General features: G+C 32.9%; 1 protein-coding gene across 2 annotated transcripts in view; it reads left to right on the top strand.

Moving 5' to 3' along the window:
* The window catches only part of LOC119834568 (sodium-dependent nutrient amino acid transporter 1-like), a 23,050-nt gene extending 15,752 nt beyond the window's left edge, over positions 1–7,298 (top strand). For both annotated transcript variants that reach the window (XM_038358963.1, XM_038358964.1), the window contains exons 6-10: positions 774–1,034; positions 1,614–1,821; positions 4,105–4,321; positions 5,166–5,422; positions 6,156–7,298. In XM_038358963.1, coding sequence (XP_038214891.1) covers positions 774–1,034; positions 1,614–1,821; positions 4,105–4,321; positions 5,166–5,422; positions 6,156–6,614 — 1,402 coding nt within the window. In that variant the 3' untranslated portion in view covers positions 6,615–7,298. The remainder of the gene's footprint in view (positions 1–773; positions 1,035–1,613; positions 1,822–4,104; positions 4,322–5,165; positions 5,423–6,155) is intronic.
* Positions 7,299–15,316: the final 8,018 nt, after the last annotated feature.

Here is a 15,316-nt window from a genome sequence, read left to right as displayed (position 1 = left end):
ACAGATTCGAAATTCAAATGTAATATTTTTTTATAATTAAGTGTAACAGTATTTATGGCCAGACTAAGTATATATGGGAGTAGTTTAATAGATGTTATTAATTATTACATTATACATGTGTTTAATACATTGTACATGTGAACCTTCCTCTTGAATTATTCTATTTATTAAGAAAACCCCATCGCAATCCGTTGCGCAGTTTTAAAGACTTAAGCATACAACCTAACTATATAGGAACAGAGAAAGCGACTTTGTATTATATTATTTTTTTATTTTATTATATTATCTTCCCATAGAACTACAATATGGGTACATTTAAGAGACGAGTAAATGGGCACCTTCTAGGTAGACGTGACTTACCACTATAGACCGCGTCTCCGCTTCCCATCAGGTGGGAATGCGGTCAAACGTCTGCCTATCTCTAATAAAAAAAAAAAAAAAATATGTATTGAAGATGCATCATTCATTTAAGATGTAACTATCTAGATAAAATAATTTTTGAATTCGGTCCACTGAACTGTATTTTTTGTTACATATCTTACTATATCTTTTCCCTTTAACATGTCAACATTTTATTTTACATTAGCGGTCCGCCTCGGCTTCCCCCGTAGTACATATATAGCCTACAGCCTTCCTCAATAAATGGGCTATCTAACACTGAAAGAATTTTTCAAATCATACTAGTGGTTCCTGAGATTAGTGCGTTCAAACAAACAAACAAACTCTTCAGCTTTATAATATTAGTATAGATTACATAATACGTAATTTTTCAGGCTGCTCAACCTTCACAAATCTCTGAAGGCGTCTCTGATGATCCTGGCACCCATCCTCGTCGCGATAGCCATCGTCCTATGCGTCTTTATCTCCAATGGAACGGTTATGACCTCGGTTCTGAAAATAGACGACTGGTCGATGTTAGCTCGGCCGTATATCTGGCAGAGCGGGCTGGTCCAGGCGCTGCTGTCGTCTTGCGTGATGAGCGGCTATGTCATAAGCGCTGGTGGAACTATATATAAACAATCTGATGTTAGATGGTAAGGGATTCTGTGGATTCATCAGCTAAAGATAACGTTAGTAGGTTGCAGTTTATCTTTGTAAGATGGAGTAAATTCTTGATATAGACCAGTAAATGTAATATAAATACTCCTTGTATAATAATAAATTACTCCTTGTAAATACTGGAACACGACATGCAATATGGCTTTTTAAAGATTTATGGTGTGTTATGAAGCTTTTTTAAAAATTATAGTATTATAATAAACATTATAATACTAATTATATTAGTATTAGTAATTAATTTTGAAAAAATTATAGTAGTAGTTAGTTGTAATATTTTCATATCAATCTATATATATAAAATTCTCGTGTCACAGTTTTCGTTGCCATACTCCTCCGAAACGGCTTGACCAATTTTGATGAAATTTTTTGTGCTTATCCGATATCTATGAGAATCGGCCAACATCTATTTCTCATACCCCTAAATGATAAGAGTAAGGCAAAACAGCGTTTGCCGGGTGCAGCTAGTAATATATAAAACATTACTAACACCTCGATCGTAAAGCTAGAAAATAACCCAAAACAGGTTATACTAAAAGAGGTGAATTTCCTTTCAGGATATCGGTACTAATAATACTAACGAACTTACTATCTGGATGGCTCTGCGTATTCATGTGGGAGTCGATAGCCGGGGAAGGCAACAAAGACAAGAGTTTCATAGCTATATTAGTACTTATATACCAGTCATCGGTGAGCGAGCACAGGACGAAGGAATGGCCCTTGCTGGCGTTCGGGGTGGTTCTCGTATCGGGAATTATCACATCGGTATGGTTTATTGGAGATATTTTAATTTTTTTTCAATCAAATATTTATAACCGATGGATGTTTCTTACCCTTTCACACGTAAACCGGAACTCAACGTTCTAAAACTATTTTCAACCGATTGCAAAAAAAGAAGGAGATTACCATTTTTTATTTCTTTATTCCACTGTTTTTTGTATTTTTGTGTTCGTTACCTCATATTTTTTTACTGGGTGAACCGATTTTGATAATCCTTTTCTTTGTAAGCTGGTACCTGCCATGTGGTTCCATTTAAATTTAGTTTACTTCTGACGTTAAGTAGGCGTTTTTTAAAGTAATAATCTATAACTTTAGTACAAATATACATATAAGATGTTGTTCCTATTTTATTATTAATTCATCATGAGCGTTAGTTCCAATTTGTTAATTTGTTGCTTCATATAATAGAAGTGGACTGTATTATTGCTCTAAGTGATAAGACCGCCCATTGTACTAGATGTAAGCTTTTACCTATATTTTGTCTCTTTTCTTTTTCTCGACTGCTAAATAAGTGAAATATAGAATAAATAAATAAATAAGGCAATAACTCAAACCTTAATTAAAAAAGGTGTGTGTGCGATTCACACACGATAGAAATGAAACTTCAGTAAATCGTAGTATGTATATTTCTGTCACATTCTTTGTCGGATTCATTCTACACATTTTTGTATTTGTGTCTCTTAGCTGTCCTTTTTTCCGTTGCATTAGGTTTGAAATCACAACGATTCTAAAGAAGCTTCACTTCAAAAAAAATCAATGAAAAAGATTTAATTAATGCAATTCGTTCACTAATCCCATTGAATATGTACGCTGGTTGGCAGATTACAGAATTTTACGGACTCTCACTAAGCCCGCGGTAGGCCTGGATGCATCGCTTGGTTATTCGGCTTATGAAGTTATTTAACCAATTTATTAAATTACATTATTTCATAGATGATACCTACTGTTGAAATTATAATTACAACTAGATTTTGCCAGCGGTTTAGCACGTGTAAAATTCAGAGTAATAGATTTTATTATGCAAATAAACCTTCCTCTATCTATTAAAAAATAAAACCCCATCAACATCATCACTTTTAAAGATCCATGTATACATACATAGGGAAAGACGCGAGAAGCGACTTCGCTTTATACTATAAACGTATAATAACCTTTAACGTACCTAATAAAATGTCTAATAGACATCTGTAGTCTATGTTATGCCTTAAATATAATATAATTTAACAAGCTGACCCAACAGGCGTCGTCCTGTTTTTATTGAAAGTTTATGAGTATCAGATCTTCTAAAAACTATGTCATCGATTAAGGCATTCTCAGGATACGACTCGTCTATTGAAAAAATGTATTTTATTGTCTATATAAACTAAAAACTATTTATTTCTATTTATAATTAGTGTTATAATTTAGCAAGGAACGTGGTAAAGAGATTTTTTTTTTTGAATTTTCATATACTCTTTTTAAATTAAAGGAAATGACATTGTAAACAAAGATACACGACGTTCATACTGAATAGCGTCTAGATATCGTTGCCTTGGTAATGTAAGTACTAGCTTAAAGCTTATACAGTAATTTAAAACTACGACAGCGATAGATAATACGAAATCTATTAGATAGAAAGAGATAGCGACTAAATCAAACTGCAACAATTGCCATTGTTTGTCCTCAACAATTTGTTCATGCGATATCTACCTCTGTTTACTTTTATATCATAGGTTAAAGGACTTAAATACTAACCATACAGTCTTAGTAATAATCAATTGCAATAAGATACACGTATTCATTAGTTATTTAATATTAAGTACAATACCTGATATTCAGTAAGGTAAGAGCAAAAAATGTGTGAAAAATTTTGTCCCAATTTACACGAAACTTCGTTATTTTATTATAATTTGCATACATTTTGGACCCCAAGCAAGTCCAATTTGTTTCCAATTTTACATTATTGAAATATGTATTCTTTGTTTTAGAAATATTCTTTTAACCGGAATATCATGTTCTAGAATATTTAAATGAAATGTTGATTATGGGTTTTCTTAAAGTTCATCTTTATATTTTGTTATCGTAATATAGGTACATAAATTACGTGTGACTTTTTGTTTGTTCGCGATGAACTCTGAAACTGCTCAACGGATTTCCATAAAATTTTCATACCATTTCCAATTCGATCCAATTTAAAAAAAGGAGAATTTATTATTTCAATTACGATAAACGTACGGGCGAAACCGGGGCGAACAACTAGTAGTATATATCAAAGTATGCACATTTCAGTTGGTGCTTCTGTACCCTGTCTACGACAAGCTGCATCGTCTTGCTGGCGAGCAGTGGAGGCTCTTCGCGGCAGCTGCATCAGCTCTGGGCACGGCGCTAACAGTTGCCGTGCTGTCTCGAGGGATCTCTATTGCCCAAATGCTTGATGAGATGGTCGTGCCGGTTCTGGTTGTGGCCACTACTGCGTTTGAGGTGGTGGGCTTCGTTTTTATTTATGGTGAGAAGCATTTGAAGGTAGTATGCCAATAAGCATTAGGGAATGCTTCGTTAATATTACTTATTATTATCGTACGACGTATGAATAAATTGTTAAAATTTAAAACTTTACAAGACTAGCTGCGCCCCGCGGTTTCACCCGCGTAAGTCCGTATCCCGTAGGAACATCGGGATAAAAAGTTGCCTATATGTTCCAGTTGTCCAGCTATCTACGTACCAAATTTCATTGTAATTGGTTCGGTAGCTTTTGCGTGAAAGAGCAACAACAAACACACACACATCCTTACAAACTTTCGCATTTATAATATTAGTAGGATTAGTAGGACTAGTAGGATATTTCGCTTTTCTGTCTTTCTCCGCCTGGTAAAAATCACTGCACAGTGATGAAGTTGCCCATGTCATTATTTATTGTAACAAAAGAGGGAGATTATCAATTTGAATTTTTTTTTGGCTTTGTTATGTTAGAACTTTCGACTGGGTGAACTGATTTTGATTTTTTTTTATTTGAATGCTGGTGCGTCATTTGTCGTCCCATTTATATCGGGGCTAGTCCCTATATTCTAGTAAAATTTAATATTTAAATCTCAGAGGTGAAACACTAACTGATGTATCAACTGACAGCTCAAACTATCGGGCTGAAATTTGGTATGTAGCCATCTCCATCATACTTTGATATGATAGACATCCTCTAAGAATTTTAATAATACTCTACACGCAAAAGGATTAAATAGGGGATAAAAGTTTATTTATCACGTGGGTGAAACTGCGGGCAACAGCTAGTAAAATCAGTTACACCTAGTAAACTATTTAGAATGTTTGTAAATTCAATGTTATACTAATTTCAGGATACTTCTACCTCAAGTCCGATATCAAATTCATCACCGGCAGTAATCTGTCAAGGTTCTGGATAGTGATGTGGTGGTTGACACCCGTCCTACTAGTTGGAGTGACGGGCTGGTGGCTGAGAGCCATCATCAGGATCGCGTGGAGTCAGGGGCAGAGCTTGTGGCATTTGGTCGGTGTCTTCATAGCCATACTGGTGCTACTTATCATCTTCGCCGCTATTGCTGTGGCGAAAGAGGAGCAGTATAATTTGCTTGCCGTAAGTACTCTTCTGTAAAGTGTTTTATAATAATAGCTGCTAGCTGTGCCCCGCGGTTTCACCAGCGTAAGTCCGTATCCCGTAGGAATATCGGGATAAAAAGTTGCCTATATGTTATTCCAGATGTTCAGCTATCTATGTACCAAATTTCATTGCAATCGGTTCATCAATGCGTGAAAGAGCAACAAACGCACACATATCCTTACAAACTTTCGCATTTATAATATTAGTAGGATAGTAGGACTAGCACGTCGTCTGTGGTACATATAAAGCCTATATCACTCAGTGAAGTTGCAGCTTTCTAATGGTGAAAGAGTTTTTAAAAACGTTTTGAGTTTATCCATTACAAACAAACAAACAAAAATACATATTCTTCCTCTTTATAATATTAGTTTAGAAATTATGGCCACCGCTACTAAGCTTTTATTAGGAAGTACACTATATGTTTTTCATTCCAGTTAAACAATTTTGAATTTTTTTATTGAATTATGTCGATAAGAAATATACACGAATCTTATATAAAAGTGTGAATTCACAAGGAGATTTTAAAGTCTAAAAATATTAGCAAACATTATTAATTGATAATAAGAACAATGAAATATGACCCAATGGTACATGCAATTATTCCATTTTGTTGCCATCTTAGAATTAAAGTATGTCGTCATAATATTAATAGAAAAACTTATAATATAATAGAAATTGTTATGTGAACATTGTATTTTTATTCGAACAGAAATTAGCAGCCGCATTCCATCCCTCCCGTCTTTGGGGACCAGAAGAGCCATTAGCAAGATACACGTGGATGTCTCAACGGTTCGCAAACGAAAACCTCACCGCAGAACAAGATGTTACAGCTGAGTCTAACTACGCAAATCTACACAACGACTATCTAACAAAGAACGAAATCAAATACAACGAAAATTGGTTCAAAGAAGATATATACCAAAAGCATCCAAAGAGCGACTATGCGATCGAATATATAAGTAAAAAAGACGCCATTAAAGACGCAAGTCCCATATATTCAGTTCCCGCAATAGACAGGAGTAAGAGAGAAAAAGAAGACACGTTCAGATCACCGAATATTTGCATAGCCAAAGGAGAATTGGGTGGTGCAATAAATTGCAATTGCAATAGGCACTTCCAGCTTAACGTACCAGATTTAAGAAATAACGAGATATCGACTAGTCTATAGACTGTTTATGTACAACGATTGCTTTGTCTAGTCGCATTAGGAATAATACTTAGAAGTTATGACGGTTGACGCATTTGTATGTAATAATACAAAACGATGTAAAATGTGATAATACGTAAGCGATATTTATTTAAATAGCCCATATTATATAGGATTTAGAACTTGTGTAAAATAATGTTGAAATGTGCTATAACTTAGGGGATGAGCGATCATTTTAAATATTCCGACATTGTAGCGAGTTCAATTAAAACAACAAGCCCTGATTGTACATGTTTTATAAGAAGAAAGTGAATCTTACGAGTATATGGTTCAATATTTCGCCTTACTTATGATATATTAAATGCTACATTTGGCCTTCCTGTACCTACACTACGTATAAAACCTGAGAGAAATAAGTGTTCAAAATGATATATATTCTCACGGCCGCATTACTCCAAGGGGACTGAGTATGTTGTGAACTAAATAAAATGTATAAAATCGTAGAAGATCTGTAGATAAAATTGGTAATTTATAAGATATATTTTTAAATAAAGTGGTAAAAAGAAATATTTAACAATTAATATACATATAAGGCGAATCGTAAGAAAAGATATCAAAGATGTAGGGTTTATGTATTTTTCGTGTGGGAAAAGGATTACAATGATAAAATCTTATAAGCTTAAGATCAATGGAAAATATGATATAAAATCTCAAACTCGTGTTTTATTTTTCACCTCGTTCAGTCAATCTATGGTCTTTATTTTTGAACCCGTGCCACAGAAATGACGCGATGTTTAAATTTTGCCGAGTGAGGGTGCGTGCGTACATGTGTGTCTGTGTCTGTGTATGTGTTTGTCTATGGCATCGTAGCTCCCGGATTTTGACATAATATTATTTATTTAATGCAGTGGTGGTTCAATATGGCCACCAACGCAATATGGCATAGTGGGATTTTATATTTTTAACGTATAACGTATGTCAATCCTTCAATAAAACTAAGAGTAAGTAACTGCTAAATAATTTTATTGGAGGGAATAAATATATCTTAACATTTAAATACAATGGCGAAAGTTAATACGTTAGAAGTTATATCCACCCTTTTAACGAAGAAGTAGATAGTATTTATTTATAAAATAACGACTTAAAATGTAAAAAAATGATAATCACGAGCAACATCGCAGCGGGAAAAAATGAAAAATGAGTAAAGTTTCTGAGTAAATCTTCGAAAACACCTTAAAAGAATTACTTGTGAATTGCGTTCTTAAATTGTATGCTTAGTTATAGTGATTTATTACAAACAACTCTCACGATAACAACTTTGTTTCTTTAGATGTTTTTTAACAAGACTACGTATTTTTGGATCGCCACTTATCCGGATGTTTAATGTTTATTAATAAAGTAACAATAAACACAATAAATATTTTTAACAAAAAGCGATAAACTCATATAAATATTCTTCAAAAATTAAACAAATGAGTTAGTTTTGAAATTATCGGAACCAGACTATATTTAAATAACGCCACATGGGACTTTTTAGTTTTGTTGGTTGGCTACCAACTAGTTATCAAATAAAGAAATGTCGTTTGAAGAAGATTAGATAAAAACTAATTTGAACCAGGTGACAAATATCAAAAAAATTATGAAGCGCTAAAGATAAGTCATCATACAAACATTTCAGCATTTACTTATCAATACGTACCTCACTATTCATTAGTTATACGTCTTGAAAGACCATATAATAGGCCAGGCTTATCTATCTCATAATAGACCTGTAACGTAATCCGTCCAAGACGATAGCCACAGGCTGATCAACACCGCTATATATTAACGTGAAACAAAATATCCAATTAATACGAATACTGATCCCCTCATCAAACTATTTGATTAGGTTTCTGTCTAACAATAATTGAGCCTTAATACTGTAATATGAGCCTAGCTTGTAATTGTTAATAGCGTTTTTTGATATTTCGATATAACGTAATTAATTGTAAGATATCAATTATTTATACAATTTACTCATAAATATCTGATATCCAGGTACTTGCGTGTATATTTATTTTCGCCATGTTTTATTTGGCCCTCAATATTTGCAATTTTATAATAGAAATTACCTACCAATTGAGACTAAATAAAGATAAAGAAAACGCTTTAAATACCCTCGGATAACTTCACGACACGCAAATAATAAAAAAAAAAAGATTTATCTTTTGAGTTTAAAAAAATAGCAGTGTAACTTACACAAGTATCATAACTCTCATACATACGTACATTGTATATGTTCATACACAGTTATATGATTTTAATAAACTTCTATGATACATTTATTTGCATACATTTATTTACTAAAGACGACTCCAGAATTCGATTCATAAGCATTTATAAGCTACCGCAGAAATATTCCAGATAACCTCTCAATTACTATAACAAAGGGCGCTACCACTATTTAATTATAAAAGTAATAACCAGATAAATAACACGGGCATTTGTATCGACCGTGTAATTTAATTTTCTCCGGGCTCAGAGCATTTTTCTCAAGAAGACAGTCAACAAATTATACAATTTGTCTCATAAGGGAGCCATGAGTATCTCTGCGAACGATCGCCTAGATTACTCCCATGGGATACAAGGTTATATTGGCGTGGTAAATTTATATGATCTGATATTTATTAGGTTACGGAGAAAGGCCGAAGTAAAGGTCTAATTAATTGTAAGTATCTATTGTTATTGGTTCGGTAAGGAACGTGTAGTATTGAGAAATTTAGAAAGAATATAAAAATTTGATCACGAGGCGAGATCAAACTTTTTCTTTTCTTTCAAAATTTCTCATTAATAAAGCATTTCAATACTATAAAACTAAAAATTAAACGTGTAGAATTATTCTATCCTATCTATAAACTCTTCCAAGTATCGAAACTTAAAAAGTTCTCTTCTTGGAAGAGTTTATAATGCCACTCCTTTCCTCTATCTGATTTCTCTCACTGATCTTCTCAAAATCGCTATATAGAGATTTGACCGCCATTTGTTTTAATGGTAATTTTATTAAGTTTTTATTGTAGTTTCGTTTTGGTGCAATAAAGAATAAATAAATATCACCACAGATAGTGTTATCTGTAATGATATTATTTACTTTACGTAATTGATATTAATATGGTAATAACGTTCACCATTTGCTTTTCGCTGATTTTATCATGATGATCATTTGATAAATCTGTATTAAATATTATAATGACACTCTAAGTGCAATTTACTTAAAAACGAGAAGACGAGATTCATTTTATATTTATACTAGCTGCGCCCCGCGGTTTCACCCGCGTAAGTCCGTATCCCGTAGGAATATCGGGATAAAAAGTTGCCTATATGTTATTCCAGTTGTCCAGCTATCTGCTTACCAAATTTCATTGCAATCGGTTCAGTAGTTTTTGCGTGAAAGAGTAACAAACATCCATACATCATACATCCATACAAACTTTCGCATTTATAATATTAATAGGATTGGTTTTTAACAGTTATTTTCAACACATACAATGCATGAAATCAATGCAAAGAAGCAAAATTAGAAACATCAACAACCACGTTTAAACACTCTAATAAAGTTCAGAGAATATTTACAAGGGATACGTTTTCTCGATTTTATTACATAAAAATTTTACGTACAGAAGCCATTACTCTTATCGCGTATAAAAAGAAATTCTGTTACCGGCCTAAAGGTTCTATATGAGTACCGTAATAACCGGTGAATAAAGGAAGTTACATGGAACATCAAATAGCGAGTTAACGTAGTCTATATTGCACACATGTTATTGAAAAGAGATACAATATTGTAGTCGTATGGGACAGGTAATTTTGTAATTTTGATTTTACCTTGTATAGTATTGTGTTATCTGTGGTCATTCTTAGGAGAGTTGTGTGACTTTAGTACAAGTTCTAATACTTTGAAGTGTAGGTATATCATGACATGCGGTACATTTTTTTTTAATAAAGAAAACGTCTCCACGTCTTGCATCAACAGCTAAATGTTCATTATATATTAATAGCTGTCTGATTTTTAAATAAAAAAAAACCTTGAGGCGACCGACCTCATTTTGATTATAAGAAAAGACTTCCAAGTTTTACTGATATATGTAACACTCAATTAAATTAAAATACTATCTTATTTTAATTGATTTTTATTAAATTTCATACTGGTGTAACTAATTATCAATACGCTATCGCGTCCGCTCTCGCTCAAGCATTCCACATTCCCCATTGTATAAGAAATCTCTTGGGGCGTCATGAGTTACGGGCGCATTTGTCCTTGCCATGTGACCTTAGATATCTGATTGCGCTCTTTAACTTCCCCCCACAATGAATATGCGAACTTTCTGACGCACGCGGTCTGAACCATGTGTACATGCCATAATGATGAATGCAACTTCATCGCCAGTTTCGTGAATGCAATGATTACGAATTCAAAATCCGAACGCCATTTATTCAAACGCGTTCTAAGTTTATGATCGAATGGTCTCATTTCCGCGGCAGCATGAATCTTACAAGGAAATAATATAGATTGGAGTTGTGTTTTTGCAATGTTAGTATTCGAAAAATAAAAATAAAAGTAATGACTAAATGCTCTTTATCATTTAAAGAATAGACATGACATATTGTTTTCGATAATATTAAGCTTTCGAACATTCTTTTGTAATTAGACTTACTCGTGTGTTTACGTTTTGTGTATTCTTTAAGCATTAATATTAAAACTTAAAAACGATATTGTTACATGGAATTTAGAGCGCAGTTAAAAAGGATAGTCTATTAAAGAGGAATTTTCATAATTTCCTCAGAAAATGCGTTAATCGTCCTTTTATTTAATTCGTGAGATTTTCGATAAAATGAATTTCTTTTTGCAAGATTTAAAAGCCGAATTATACCCCGGGGCGATGTTAAACCCTCATCAAATAATTTACATGAAAGCTACTTAGAAGGGACTAAGACGAATCACGTATTATATAAAATCGCTACCGTTAAATTATGAAAATAATTATACTTCAATATAGACATAAAGGAGATATTTCATTGAAAGAAGTATTTGTACAAATATCATTCCTCAAAGAAAAACGTGTAATTATTATTCTGTATACGGGATTTGTTTTTATTCATTCTGATACGCAAACTTAATTATTATAGCATGAGAATCAATTTATTTTAAAACATGCAAACGCATTGCATGATGGTAAGTAATATGAAGATGGTAAATAATAAATTGAGTTGACCCAGTAGACGTCTATATTTTTTATGAATTTTTTAACTAGGCCTACTTGTTCGTGCCTTGATATTACGCAGTTTTGAATAGCCTCAAAATTAAAGAATACTTACATTTCAAGAGATTATACCAATATCGAGTTATTAACAGTAAGCAATTTCTAACTAATGGTATAGTTGGAATTAGCATAAGTAATAGATCAGCTCAAACAATCGACTGTCCGCCTATTAGTTGGTTCAACTGGGACGCTAATATGTTTATCTGGAATAATTTTGCATGTTAATTTAATATTTAATAAGCTTATTGCGTTGCCACTGTTACATTACTATTGTAACTGTGATATAACAATTATAATTTGTCGCTATGAAAAATTATATTTAATATTACATATTTTTTAATTAATACAAATTTGAATAAAAAGATCGGGGATGGCTGATGGCTATTTATATCGTTTTCCGTTGTTGTGTGTATTAATAGCAGATTTGTATAATTTTGTCTATATTTGTTAATTGATAGTAGTCTACAGAGTAAAGTTTATAGCCTTCTAATAATTTCTCAGAAACGCCATGTGAAACAACCTAATTACGTCGGATAGTAATTGATGGAAGCACTAAAAATGTATGAGATTATAACGACTATAAACTTATATTCCTTTAATATACTATTTTATATATGTATTTTTATATACTCTTTATGCTCTTCCCTACTCCTATCCTCTACTTTAACTTCTCTCAGTGCAACCGGTTGTCTGGAAGAAATCGTTATTTAGCGATAAGACCGCCATTTGTAATAATGTCACCTAGAATAAGTCTCAATTTGTAATTTTTCCAGAGCAATAAAGTATAATAAATAAATAAATAAATAAATATTTTCTAGTAAAAAAACTGTCTTTAAAGTGAAACTGTAATTGACGTTACACGTTACGACTACAGAGTTTATTGCCGGCTCTTCTCTGTAGAAACTTCTTTCCGAACCAGTGGTAAATATTAATTGTGTAATGGCGATTCGATTTTTTTTATGCCATAGCGGGCAACTGAGTTGGTAAGTCGCCTGATGCTAAGCGATCACTACCGCTACTACATGAGGCACTACCTCTGCGAATGTGCTGCCCGCTTTTAAGGGGTAATGGAAGAGGAAAGGATTGACGACTGGAGAGAAAGAATGGCGTGGGACGGGTGAGGAAAAGGAAATGAGCCTACGACCCCCCACGCACCGTACAAAACACAGTTGCACGCCACTATTTTACGCAGGTTTTATGTAGGGTGAAATATGCGCTTCTATAAAAAGTTGAATTGAATAAATTAAGTTTGAGTTTAAATTATTTTAAATTGTCAAGAAAATGCATGGAAAATAAATAAGGTGGAAACATGAAACTCTCTTAGCTTAAATGTAATATCAATAATTTAACCACAATTCCCTTCGGTCTTACACTAGCAACGAATTTGATCCAAGTATCTACGCACCTAGAACTAGGTACATACATTAGTATAAAATAAGTAAAAAAAAAAAATTATTAACATATTTTGTATGAATGAATGAATATATTTATTTTGTACTCTATAATCAGTAAAGTTGTTTGTAACGACACTTTTTTAAAGAATAAAATGTGCCTATAACTAACTAGAAGAAACTTGTTCCCACGACACAGGGGATCCTAGCGTGGGAGCAAGGGTACTTAATTTCTGTATGTCACAATATTTATAGGAAAATAAATTATTTTTTATTGAATGCTATTGTTTACTTGGTATGTTGTGTCGAGAAAGTTCAAGCTGCTTCCATTATGATATTAGAACATTGTATACTAGGTCATATCTTAGACAATTCAATGTCGTCTAGCTAATATATTTAATAAGATATCGTATGGGATCCCGGGGACATTATTAGTGTTAATGGAACATCTTGGAAGAAGGAACCAGGGAATTCTCTTAACAAAGGTAATGTCAGACGTATTTCTAGTAAGAAGAGACTCTAATTTACCTATGTACTAACAAACTTTAAAAATAAATATTCAGAGTCAACTGACTTGGTGCGGTGTTAAAATAATGTAAACAAATTTTTGAAACAATGTTGCTGCGGTCTACCGAATGGCAACAACAACATCAGTTCGTTCTTTGCATTTTATACTATTATGTACAAATTATATAAATTATTACATAATGTAGATATTGCTATTTATGGTATTTTAAGCATTGCCGTTTAGTGAACGTGTACAAATAGTATTTTGACATTCCAAAACATGAAAAACAGACACTTATAACATGTATCTCAATACATTTTCGTAACTGTAGTTTAATTAAAAGAAAGCAGAATTGAATTAAAATTTGCACCTCCGCAATCCGCGATCATAAATTTCGTCCATTATTCCCAACCACAGGTGAGGTTTTTCCCCCAAATTTGGGCAGAATTGCGTTGTTTATTCAGCAACGGCGGCAACAAAGAATCGCATTAAGCAATACCCAATACAACTTACGAGCAATTCTAACTTGTACCATAAAAGTGAATTTACTACGTTCCGTGCGATTGTTGCAATCTACCATTTCGGGGTGCGCTCATTCGTGGTTCGTTAACCCTGTTGTACGACCATTTCGTACTTAGTTCATGATTCCACTTGAAAAGCTAGAACTAAAAATTATTTGTACCAGACTTGCAGCTGTGGACTTTAATGGAATAGTAATAGTGGCTGTTTTGGTGTGAGGATCTTTGTAGTAGGTACATATGAAATAGATTTACAATATCGCTTATTACAATGTTACTGTAATTTCAATCCAGGTTTTATTTTTCAAATACCGTTACTTCCGTAAATAGAAAATTGATATATTCGTCAAAATACAATCAATTAATATTTGATAATAATTTAATTTGAATTGTAATAAACATAATACCAGTGAAGATAGATTAGATCCCATACAGGTGCAATGGCTTGATTTAATGAAGCTCTAGCAGGTGGGGTCCACCTCATATATATATTGTGCTATTGCACTGCACTAATAGTCTATAGAAAATATCTAGGTTTTTCTGTTAGTTAATTAATTTTAAGATCTAAATCTTATAAAACTATATTAATTAAAAAAACCGTGTATTTTCATAATTTCTATAACAACTAAGAGTCCATGACTTTGATGTTATTTTTTTTAAGCTTTGCAAATTTTCTTGTAGTTTACCAGTAAAAACTATTCAAAAAATATGAACGAATCCAATTACAAGAGAAAATAAACACTCTTGTGTTTATTCATTTGATTACATTTACTCAATTTCTTAACAACTTATAAAGTAATGTGTAACTTCACTCAAATAATAATGTGCAAATATTAATATCCTAAAACAACACCTAAACCGGACATTAGCTACAGCGGAACACACAGGCTTCGTGTAGAATTCCGTTAGGTACCGGAAGTGAGCCGCGCTAACGGAAGTCGTCGGTGTACAACGGATATGATGTTCAAATTCGCGATTTCCGGTGCACGCTCTAGATCAAGTCTTACTT

This window comes from Zerene cesonia, chromosome 19, assembly GCF_012273895.1.
Source record: "Zerene cesonia ecotype Mississippi chromosome 19, Zerene_cesonia_1.1, whole genome shotgun sequence".
Classification (NCBI taxonomy): Eukaryota; Metazoa; Arthropoda; class Insecta; order Lepidoptera; family Pieridae; genus Zerene; species Zerene cesonia.
Note: the sequence above shows the minus strand (reverse complement) of the source record. Positions and strands in the feature narration are given on the sequence as shown.